The sequence below is a fragment of the Clinocottus analis genome, unplaced genomic scaffold, assembly GCF_023055335.1.
Source record: "Clinocottus analis isolate CAN_PGR_092001 unplaced genomic scaffold, fCliAna1.0.p SCAF_11, whole genome shotgun sequence".
NCBI classification, from domain to species: Eukaryota; Metazoa; Chordata; class Actinopteri; order Perciformes; family Cottidae; genus Clinocottus; species Clinocottus analis.
The window spans coordinates 2,296,982-2,309,233 of record NW_027175832.1 but is presented as its reverse complement, the minus strand read 5'-3'; the positions used below and the strand labels follow the sequence as shown (position 1 = coordinate 2,309,233).

General features: G+C 44.5%; 1 protein-coding gene across 16 annotated transcripts in view; it reads left to right on the top strand.

The window, feature by feature from the left end:
- LOC137805068 (receptor-type tyrosine-protein phosphatase S-like) overlaps window positions 1-12,252 on the top strand; it is a 66,380-nt gene that overhangs the window by 38,702 nt on the left and 15,426 nt on the right. For 15 of the 16 annotated variants that reach the window (XM_068604844.1, XM_068604891.1, XM_068604882.1 and 12 more), the window contains 6 exons: window positions 476-745; window positions 1,533-1,912; window positions 4,237-4,438; window positions 5,662-5,798; window positions 6,028-6,172; window positions 11,688-11,782. In XM_068604844.1, the coding sequence (XP_068460945.1) occupies window positions 476-745; window positions 1,533-1,912; window positions 4,237-4,438; window positions 5,662-5,798; window positions 6,028-6,172; window positions 11,688-11,782 (1,229 nt within the window). Of the gene's footprint in view, window positions 1-475; window positions 746-1,532; window positions 1,913-4,236; window positions 4,439-5,661; window positions 5,799-6,027; window positions 6,173-8,155; window positions 8,474-8,951; window positions 9,146-9,296; window positions 9,324-10,009; window positions 10,128-10,289; window positions 10,965-11,687; window positions 11,783-12,252 lie in introns of all 16 variants that reach the window. The other variant, XM_068604854.1, reaches the window with a different exon arrangement.

Sequence of the window (12,252 nt, the reverse complement as noted above, 5' to 3'; positions counted from 1 at the left end):
GAAAACTGTTAGAGAAACTGACTATAGGGGTCATGTCCTGGTTGAAATAAAACTCAAGAGTTCGTCACTTTCATTTTGAGTAGGCAGCTCACTGATTGGTTGAGCTCAACACAAGATTTGTGTCTTTCTGTTGGAATCATCCGTACCATAAAGTAATTGGGACGAAACTTGAAATATCCCTTTGTAATTTTCTGTAAAAACCCTGAAGTTCATTCTCCCCCTTCCTGTTACCTCTCTTTCTTTCTCTTTCTCTCTCTCTTGCCCTCACTCTCTTTCTCAATCTCAATCCTGCTCTCTGCCTCGCTCCTCCTCTCTCTTTCTCTCTGATTTTCTCTCCCTCACTCCTCCTCCCCCCTTCTTTTTCTCCACCTTTCTTCTCCTCAATCCCTTCCCAACTTTTCTCGTCCCTCACCTTACTCCTAAACCCCTCCCCCTCCCCCCTTGCTTTCTTCCCCCGACTCTCCTCCTTTCCCAGTGCGCCGTGTGCCCCCCCGTTTCTCCATCCTCCCCTCCAACCATGAGATCATGCCAGGAGGGAGCATCAACATCACCTGCGTGGCCGTGGGTTCGCCCATGCCCTACGTCAAGTGGATGCTGGGCAGCGAGGACCTGACCCCCGAGGACGAGATGCCGATCGGACGCAACGTGCTGGAGCTCAACGGCGTCCGCGAGTCCGCAAATTACACCTGCGTGGCCATGAGCAGCCTGGGCATCATCGAGGCCACCGCTCAGGTCCTAGTGAAGAGTAAGAGGCGCTCAGATTGAATGATTCCTCATTTTGGCTCCCAGGTAGAGAGAAGACGGCGAGCAGGAGCGCCTGAGCTGTGGCTCTGTTTAGAGATGAGTCCAGTTTTACTCGACATTGAATACAAATATGTGCGTGTCAGGAGAATTGGATGATAATCTTACATTTTACACTTGTTGAGCTCATTGGTACCATACTGTAACACATAATTATACTTATTAAATATCATTATCAGAAAATTTGCACACAAAAAATATTATATTATTTTTATTATTTATATATATATATATATATAAACAAAAAAATATATATATATAAAAATAATAAAATAATAATAATAATTTTTGCAAATTTTGCAAAACATATTATATTATTTTTATTATTTATATATATACATATATATTTATATAAAAGTAATACAAATAATATAATATTTTTTATATATATAATATTTTTTTGTGCAAATTTTATCATTTTCCACGAAAAACATATATGTATTTATATACATATATATATATTAAAATGACAAACTTTGGAGAAAAAAAATATTCTTTTCTTTTTTATGTAAAATTATATATATATATATATATATATATATATATATATATATATATATATATATATATATATATATATGTTCTTTGCGGAAAATGAAAAAATTTGAAGAAAAAAAAAATTATATTATTTTTGTTTTTATGTAAAATTAAAACGGGTCCCACAAGCCCGAACACCACACAAGGGGTTAAGTAATATAATTCTCGTCCTCTCACTTCTCTCTATTCCCCAGCTTTGCCGAAGCCTCCCGGCACGCCCATCGTCACAGAGACCACCGCGACCAGTGTGACCATCACCTGGGACTCCGGGAACCCGGACCCGGTCTCCTACTACATCATCCAGTACCGAGCCAAAGGGCCGGACAGCAAATACGAGACGGTGGACAGCATCACCACCACCCGCTACAGCATCGGGGGCCTGTACCCCAACACCGAGTACGAAATCAGAGTGTCGGCCTTCAACAGCATCGGCCAGGGGCCCCCGTCGACGCGAGTGGAGGCCCGCACCGGGGAGCAGGCGCCGGCCAGCCCCCCCCGAAACGTCCAGGCCCACATCATATCCCAGAACACAGTGATGGTCCGCTGGGAGGAGCCGGAGGAACCCAATGGACAGGTGGGATGAGGACCCAGACTGTACAGACACGAGGGCGACGTACGCCCTTTTCAAATGTCATACATATTATTATAATGTATGTGTATGCGCTAAGAAAATCCCAAAAATAATTATAAACCAAAACAACTCTCTACTAAGTCACCTCATGGTGATATTGGAAGTGTCACAACATCTTTAAAGAAGCTGCATCAATTCCCACAGCGCCAATGTTATGACCTTAAAGTCAGAAAATCTAATTTAAGACGTTTTTAAGATCCCGTTAAGAGAGACAGGAGTAGTCTAGTAACCTATTGCTCGCTCGCAGAGACTTCTATCAAGCTGAAATCAAATGAATGGAAATGCGAAAAAGGCAATTACAACATTGTTTTACATCACAAACACTGCAGGAAGTAGAAACCGACGCGGTAACGCATCAGTTTCTCTGAGTGTGACGCCGTCGGGTTTGTGTACATTTACAAACTCGATCAACTTGAATGAGCGATTATTGAACTTTGACCCGTTGGAGGTGTTTTTTGTTTTACAATGGATGGCCACAGTCGTTCTCTAGTTTCTGGAGAGAGTAGCTCATGTTCACAAATATTGATCGAACCTTCTACGCCGTGGAAATGACATATTGGAATCTTGATTTTTGAGTTTCCCTTCAAGTCTGTAAGGAAAGATTTAATATTCAGTGCATATACAAAAAAAAACATAAATCCATTTCTTTAATTTTTACCTCAAGATGTGACTGAACAGGTCACGTCCTTCTCGTGCTCTCCGCCTAATGCCATCAGTTGCTCTTCGGGGACACATAAAGGACGATTGATTAAAATAAACACACTCGTCGTTTAAGACTGAATCACTCGCTGCGGACGGACAAACATTTAAAAATTACACAAATGTCCACGCAAGGTTAAAACGATGAGGCCTCAATAAAAGGCGCCATCGGGAGCTGTTGGAGTGTGCCGCTTCATGTCCTTTGCAGGGATTGTGCATTGGCAGAGATTTCCCTCCTGTAACTCCCTCGCTGCTTCCCCCACTCTAAAGAAAGAAAATGTAATTGGACTGTCCTCTCTAAGTTAAGAGCAGTCCCTCTTGAGGCTTATTTCCTTTTCTGGCCCACCTGACTGTATAGTAGGTTCATAAAAATGCAAGACAGAATAGATTATGGGGATTATATATATTAAAGAGTAATAACAGGAGAGGTGGTAGAGGTGAAGGGTAAGGGTGATGGAATAACAGAAGGATTACACTCTGAACTGCCCGTAAACAAATCCCTCTGGAGGGTGAGGGGATGTGATTAAATCTTATACGCGCTTCAATATGAGGGGTGGTCCGTGATGTTTGTTTATCAGGGTCAACCGCTCCAGATGGGAGGACGTCACCTTGTGGAAGTGACCTCCGATAAACACCGAACCAACAAATCCACCGCACCGCCGGGACTGAAGCAGGAAATAATTCATGGGTGTTGATCTTAACTGTGGTATTATGGATTACCATCACTCAATTCAGACCAGTGGTTCTCAGACTGTGGGGCGCGACCCTCTAGTGGGGCGCGGAGGTATTACAGGTGGGGCGCGGGGGGAGATGCAGATTCTTAAAAAAAAAAAAACTTTTTTTTTTAAAATCCTTAGCTATGGAAGCCCATTTCTGACACAAAAAAATTAGCCCCCCCCCCCCCCCCCCCCCCCCCCAAAAAAATTAACTTTTTTTGTTGTTTTGGGGGAAATAGCGTTTTGCTTAGATGTTTTTTTTTGTTTTTTTTGTCAACGGAAAAAAAAGTTGACAATTTTTTTTTGTCCTAATTTTTTTTATTTTTTTTTGTCCAAATTTCTTTATTTTTTTTGCGTGGCGGAGTGTGGGATTTATTCTCTGCATGTCACCATCCGTAGTAATGAAGGAGCTTTGTGCTGCTGTGAAGCTCTGGGGCTACAGTGCCTTGCTCAAGGGCACTTCAACATGAAACTATGGGGCGAAAACAGGGACCCAACCGGCTTCCTTGCTCATCTTTATGTCAAATATGAGTTATTTCTTTGCACATATATAACTTTATTTGCATTGTTTTAACAAAGTGATTGCACGTTATTAGTTTTTGTCTGATGGAGCAATCTGGTTTACTCTAAAGGGATTTTAATTTTCTTTAATCTATGAATTAAAAAAACACGGATGGAGGAGTCTCAAACAGTTGGACCATTTTGTTCCCATGTTGTCGGGGCGGTGGAACATTTTGCTTCCTCCAAAGTGGTCTAGCCTCATCACTAGTGACCTTAAAGACCAGTCCCGATCCAGAAGCCCTGCTGCTCTTCATCCCGCGGCCTTCCTTCCTCTCTGCTCCCCGGTTGCAGGTGAAAGGCTACCGCGTGTACTACACCATGGACCCGTCCCGGCCCATGAACGAGTGGCAGATCCATAACGTCCAGGACAGCGTGATCACCACCATTCAGAGCCTGGTGACCTCCAAGACCTACACCATCCAGGTCCTGGCCTTCACCTCTGTCGGGGACGGACCCTTCTCAGACCCCGTCCATGTCAAAGTCATGCCTGGAGGTCAGTGTGCGTGTGTGTGTGTGTGTGTGTGTGTGTGTGTGTGCAAAACATAGCCATTGGTAGATGTGTGTGAATGCTGGTTTATAGATAATAGTCATGTATTCATGTGGAGGAGTAAGGGTTGTTTTACATGCATTGAAGCACAAATGACTCATTATTTGTGTGTGTGCAGGTACACAAAGTGAAGCTTATTCGAGTGTCTTATGAAAAGTTTTTGTGCCAATCGATTCTAAGCTGTACGCAAATAAAAAGCTTGACCTCTCAGGAAGTATGACTTCCTCAGAAGGAATAAACTCCACCTGCAGAGACTTGTGAGAAGGAACCGGGGATAATCTCGGTGCTGCTCGTGTCACTGTGACAGCTTGTGTGAAGTCGCAGGTTTTTGTGTGATGGGAGGGACAAAAAGATGATTACTCTGATGGTATTACTGGTTTAAATTTCCGCAGCGTCTGAGCTCCTGCTGCGGCATTAGATGGCTCATAAAAGCTGCCGCGTTCGAGCACACTGAAGGAGCCTGATACGATGAAAACTGCACAGAAATACCAGTATTTTGGAGATGTATGGAAGTACATTCATGACATTGAGAGTTAGTATATTATTAATACCACTATGACTTCATATCACCGGAAAAATTAGGTCACGGTAAAATTGATTGATTTCCAACTTAGTAATTAAGTAATTTTGACTTAATAAGCAGTGATTATAGTTAGAAAACAAGTACATACTTAGTAATACATTAATTATAATTTAACACTCAGAAAGAAACGCTCCCAAACAGTCCTGTTTCATCAGATTTGATTGACAAGGTAATTTCCTTGGCAGTTTTTAAAATAGTATTGAGAAATCACACTTCATTTATACAGCATTCATGTAAACAGAGTAACAAAGTGATTTGCATTAATAAAAAATAAGACCAAAACAAGCTATAAAGGCAAGTTAGGAATAATTCTACTAAAAACATGAAAACTCATATTCAATAATCACCGTAATGAATTAAAAAGGAAAAGAATACAGCGTGTAACAGAGGTCAAATTGACATAACCAGCATCATTCCAACTTTGTAACATAATATAACATTAATGTAGAACTCCATCACTTAAAGTAAAATATTGTTCTTAAGTAAAGAGGTTTCCAAGACCCAAAAATGTACAAGAATATGGAGAAAAAAAAACTGGATTAATTTCAACAAAGGCTGACTGACATTTGGGTCGTGTCCCCTTCAGTCCCGGGCCAGCCGGGGAAGTTTAAAGTGGGTAAGGTGGCCGACACCAGCATCGAGCTGACCTGGGAGCCGGCGTACACCAAGGAGGGCATCGTCAACTACGAGCTGCTCTACAAACCCGTCAAGTTTGGCAGCTTGGTGAGACCTCTTCCTCTTCTCTTGCTCTCTTTCCATGAACGTGTCTGGATATTTCTTCTTTAACAAGACAGAGGGATGAGAGAGGAGATAAAAGGACGTTTTAATAGATTGACCCCGGTGTCCATTGCCGCTGTGTCTGCCGGTGACGCTCTCATCTCTTTGATGATTTATTCTTCCCTCCCATCGTTTCACCTCTCGTCCTCGTCCTCTGCTCCTTCGTCTCTCGCAGGAGAAGCTGACTTTCGGGCCGAGGATTTCCTACACGGTTGAAGGTCTCAAGGCGAACACGGAGTACTCCTTCTCCCTGGCCGCCATCTCCAACAAAGGCATCGGGGCGTTCACCAACGAGCTTGTGCAGAGGACGTCGCAAGCCAGTACGTCTCCATCCGGCCGGGTTCCCGTTCTGTATATGCATTTAAAATTGTATCGTGGTCCAGTTTTATTCACAAGTCTCGTGCAAGAATGTATTCTCTGAACACACACACACACAGGTCAAAGTACATCAGCTCCTGACCTGGAAAAACCCGGGAAACCATCTTCACATCACATCTATGTCATTTATCAACCATCTGTCCAACCCAACCGCCCATCCATCCATCCATCCATCTCTGTTTGACTGTGCCTTTCTTCCTCCGCTCAGCCGCTCGCTCTCTTACGCAACCGCGACATCGCGACAGATGGAGATGAATTAATGTTTCGCTCTTCCTTTTCTTCGCTCTCCTTTTTTCTCCACTCTTATCAGTGACTAATGTCTTTAAAAATAGCCCCAAAAAATGCCCGCCACCTATTGGCTAGCAGCCAGCGGTGAGGTGGCATTAAAGGATGGGGGGGTCGACCTGCTGTGTTGACAGGTGAGTGCCAGTCTGTATTTGGGTCCACGCCGAAAGTTCGATTCTCTTCCTTGTCTCCTTTTTTTTCGCCGTTTTTTACCTCCTGATAGCCAACAACAGTCAACGACATAAGATCTGACACATCGAGTTAACTCGTGTGTGAACGCGAGAAGAAAAATGCAGATATAATGACGAAAACGGTGCAAGGAAAAGAATCGATTTGAGTAGTCGTGGTCGAGAGAAAAGGCAAGTCCTGCAGCTCACGGCGCTCTACTGTAACGCTTCAACGGTAAGTTTTTGTCAAGTATTTATAATCTCTCAACAGACTCAAAGACTCATACTGTGTGTTCACAATCAGATCGTTTTTAGAACCGAGTATGAAATGTGCTAAACACTTTTAGATGCTCTCCTTTCACTCTTTACCTCCAAAAAGAAAGAAGAGGGAGGATGGGGAGGGATTGGGGGTTCAGGAAGGGGAAGGTGCCAGATAAGCAGACTATTTCATGCAGCAGAATTCATTTCCCTGGGAGGTTATGTGCGCTTTGTTATCGCCAAGCTTTGGTGCACATCTAGATTGTCCCCCGAGGCCAGCAGAACAGTGGCTGTACGGCTGAGTGGATAGATGCTTGAACCTGTCAGCTATGACTATTACACTCCCACACATGCACACTATGCTATTCACTCACACACACACACGCACACTAGCTCAGACGCGGCGGCGGCCATGTACGCAGGTGAGTAGGTTGTGTTCATGACAAACATCTTTTTTTGGGGGCGAGGGATACCTACAGTTTAGGGACGCAGGTCTCTGATTCTCGGCTTGTTTGTTACAGTAAATATGCAAGACTTCTTCTGATGAATTTCTTGTCTGCAATTTATTTTTTTCCAGCCTGACATTCAACATCCATCTGAGTGCCTTTTCTCTCCTGGGCGCCTTGTTCTGTTATTTATTTATTTTTTTCAACCTGCCTCCTGAATCCTTCCAGCACGGTGTGAGATGTGTAAAAGTTTTTTTTTTTCCTCCCTTTGTGAAGCCCAAGACCTAACCTTAATTCAGCAGTAGGCCACCTCAGACCACTCTATTATCACAACTCAAGGATGATAAAGTGCGTATGTGTGTACTGAGCTGTGCGTCCCTGCTTTAGAAATCATGAATCTCAATCCTTTTAGGCCATAAATATACAGCTGGAGGATAAGATATAATCGTTGGGTATCGGATACACATTCTCCTTGGATGTAATTAAGTTGTCCACTCAGGGTCAATACTCTGGTCTCTGGTTTATTTCACGAGGCTAACATTATGTTTTTATATGATGGTTGCTCTCCTCTACTCATGTTTGTCCCGGCGGCATCTCTTTGATTTCAGTTTACCTACGTTTATTATTCTCTCCTTTTTTTATCCTTATCTTTTATCCTTTTGCGTGTATTTTCCCCCCTCTTTCATGCTCTCTCAACCCAAATATCTCGGGTCTTTCCTAAACATTTTTTTTGCCGATTGCCCTCCTCGCCTCCCCTTTGTCCAATCAGAGCCCTCGGCTGCCCCCGAGGGCGTGTCGTGCGAGAGCGCCAGCTCCACCTCGCTGAGAGTAAACTGGAAGCCGCCTCCGGTCGAGGGTCAGAACGGCGATTTGGCCGGTTATGAGCTGAGATACCGGAGAGCCTCTGGGGCCGAAGGTGGAGGGCAAGGCCGGGACGTGGGGCGGCTTCCCGTCCCGGCCCAACGGGGGCAGGCGGTGTTAGAGGGTCTGGAGAAATGGAGCTGGTACAACGTCAGCGTGGCGGCCTTCTCTGCAGAGGGGACCGGACCCAACAGCCCTGTGGTGGTTTGCAGGACTGACGAGGACGGTGAGAATGAGAGCCATCGATCAGGCTTAACCCTTGTGTGGTGTCCGGGTCTGTGGGACCCGTTTTTAATTTTTTTATTAAAACAAAAATAATATGATTCATTATTTTTTTCAGACCTATTGGCCTTGGCTCATTTTCTGCGATGAACATATGTTAGACATTTATATTACACACAGGGTGTTCGGGCTCATAAAAGTGTGGAAATTGTGCAGCTGAATTAAATTAGTAACCATATTTGCTGTTTATATTGCGTCTAATTGGGATGCAGAAAACATCTGTTGAATATTTTAACATCAAATTGTTTACAGCGGGTCCAACAGACCCACAACACCTGCTGAGTAACAACAAAATGAACACCATACGAGGGTTAAACAGTATTGATTGTTTAGTTGATTATTTACTGGCTAGACTGTTGGTCACTGAGTTAACTTTGCACGTGTGTGTGTGTGTGTGTGCATGTGTGTGTGTGTGTGTTTAGTTCCTGGTGCGGCCCCTCGTCAGGTGGACGTCCAGCCGCTCAACTCCTCGGCACTTCGAGTCACTTGGCGGTCGGTGTTGCCTCGTTTACGGCAAGGACAGGTGCGCGGGTACCAAGTGCATTTCAGCCGCACGGAGAGCGGCGACTCGCGAAACCTTCCCCGGATCAAAGACCTCCTGTTGGATGAGTCCCAGGTGACATCTCATAACCGAATATTTAATCAAAAAAGATGTTCATTTATTTCTAGCGTTGAACGTCCCCTCCCTCGCGCCTTTACGTATTTGACTCTGTCCTCGTCTCATCGGTCTCGGCTGCCTTCGGGGTGCGTCTCATCCGCGGGAAAAGATGGAGGACGGCGACTCGACTCAATATGTGAGCGCAATGCATCCAATACACACAAAGACAACCAGGAAGTCATCGTGGAGTTCACTTGAGATTTGATTTCTTCCTTTTTTGATAATTTCTCACTTATTCATAACTGTAAAGAAAGGAAAGCTAGAGATGTTTTACGTTAAGATAAGATAATCCTTTATTAGTCCAAAATTACAGGATTACAGGAGCTCTGCTCACAAGTAAATAAGATTTATTTTTTTTAATTTAAAAAAGTTAAATCAAGTAATATAAATAAACAGAAGAATGGTAACAAAATAAAAAAATAGAAGTAAAAAAAAAATTGTATTATAATAAAACGTAATTGTATAATATTGTATAAAAATAATTGTATAAAGGTACCTAAACATACTTAAACAAAATTAAAAAAAAATAGCAGTACAGAGAATATTAAATATATATAGAATAAAAATATACGGATGGAATTTTTTTTTTAAATTGTAGAAAAGTACTTAAACATACTTAAACAAAATTTTAAAATTTGCAGTACAAAGAATATTAAATATACAGATGGAATACGCAATTAGGAACCTCCTTAACCGTAGTGGATATTGTACTAGGCCCTAGTACAATATCCACTACGGTTAAGGAGTTTTTTTAACTCGGAGATTAAAGCAGTGAGTTAGCAGTATTTGACGGTGCAGTTATGTGGTTTTTTCCCCCCACAGGAGCTGATTTTAGGAGGTCTGAAAGCAGAGACGTTGTACTCCATCTCAGTGGCGGCGTACACCACCAAAGGGGACGGAGCGCACAGCAAAGTCAAACTGGTGCAGACCCCGGGGATTGGTAAGCATATACCAAGTGTACAGTTCACTGCACTGGATTTAGTAACAGGAATTGATCTCACAGTAAGCTGCAGCAGCCGGCAGTAAATAAACCAAATCAATCCTAATTCTTCCGCAAGATTTGCATGAAACATATATATATATAATGATTGATTTCCTGCAGTGCCCGGCCCCCCATCCCTTTGGGTGCGTCCAGGATCCGGTCCGTCGGTGGTGGTCCGGTGGGCTCCTCCGGTGGAGTGCTCCGACAGCCGAGGGGCCCCCGTGGTAATCCAGGGCTACCGCCTCCGGTTCGGCCGGAAGAACACCTCTCTAGACACCGCGGTGGATTTCACGAACAAGGAGAAAAACTTCACCGTCGGAGACCTTTCCCCCGGCTCCTCTTACGTCTTCGCCCTCTCCGCGAAGAGCCGAGCGGGCTTCGGGGAGGCGGCGCGGCGCGAGGTGACGCTTCCCGTCTTCCCGCCCTTGGGATACCCCAAATTTACCGACTCGGTGAACGCCACCTGCTGCTCCCTGCAGCTCTCCTGGCTGCCCCCCGTCCCGGAGGAGTGCAACGGCGTCATCACAGAGTACACCATCTCTTACAAGGAGGCCGCCGGCCCCGAACCCTCCGCCGACCCCGACCCCAACCCCGACCCCGACCCCGGGCCCTCGTCCGTACCGGCCCCGGCGGCCCCCCGCTGGCTGGTCATGTCGCCGGCGAGCGAGTCCAGCTACACCATCCTGAACCTCAATCACAGCACGGCGTACGAGGTGCAGCTCAGAGCCCACAACGAGGCGGGGCCAGGCCCCTTCAGCCCACCTCTGATGGGCCGAACACTGGCCTTTGAAACAGGTATGGCTGGCCTCAGCAACCTTCTAAGCACTGGTTCAGCTTCACACCTCCGCTCCCTGTACCTGTGGATGTCACTCTAAAGCACTAAATGAAGCCTGCGGGGCCCAACTGCAAAAAGTCTAGGGGAACACAACTACTCCCTCCAAATCTCCTCCACTCTTTCACTTATACCTTCATCACCTACCCTTCACCACCAGTGGAAGCAGCCTGAATGTTAATGGATGTTTGCTTCAAGAGCACTTGCTTATCACAAACCTTCAGGTAAAAAGTCAACACCGGAGCTCGGATGTACGATATCTAACGCGGCAGGTGAGTGTTCAGTCGGAATTCAAGAGGGGGAAAACCCAGCGTCCGGGGCTGCGTCTGCAGGTGAGCTCTTTGTCTCTGGTTAGTCCTCCACGTCCACCTTTTCCTTTAGCCGTCGCTGACATGCTGAATTCTGAGTGGAACAAACGTGAGCGTTCACTCTGAGAATGTGGCATGTCATATTCCTGCAGCCGCTCTGTCTGTTCTCTGTACATATTGCTCTTGACATGCACCCTACTCATCACCTGCCCATCCTCCTCACATCATGTCTTCTTCCCCTACAGTAACAAATCTGACTGACGTTTTTTTTTTTTTTTTACTGGTTTGCAGAAGGACAGCAGAGGAGCCGCTGAGTTGAATGAAAATAAGTTGTCCACATGTGACTCTGTGTTTTCTGTTGTTGTTTCTTTCCTCCAGATGTGCCAAGGAATTTTTCAGTCAATCTGGCCACTAAGACCAGTGTTCTTCTGACCTGGGAGTTTCCAGAGAGCACCAACCCCTATCGCTTTACTGTATGTCCCCCGGCTGGTGCATGTGCCTCGTCCGTCATTTCTATAGACGATGTTTTATCCAATGCTTGATTATAATACCTCACATTATCATAAGTGTGTGTGTTTTAATATGCATGACCCCCAATCACAATGGGTATGTGGGCTTTATGTAGAATTTCATGAAAGATTACGCAAACATTTACTATAAATAACAAAATCAAGCAGACAGATCACTAGTTGACCTTGTTTTGTTTAGGATGGATTAAACAATCGAGACACAACGTATTGATTAGCGCTTTAGAGGTGCTGGTAGACAGATTCAGTTACTTTTGGAGACCGTTACCTTTAGTTGGCTGCTGGTAGTATGTATATACTACCATATAGTACATACAGCTACCATATAGTATAGTATATATGCACATGTGAGTGGTATCAAGCTTCCAAAGGGAATTTTTCCCCTAAAACATTATTTTCTTTCACATATGCTGTAA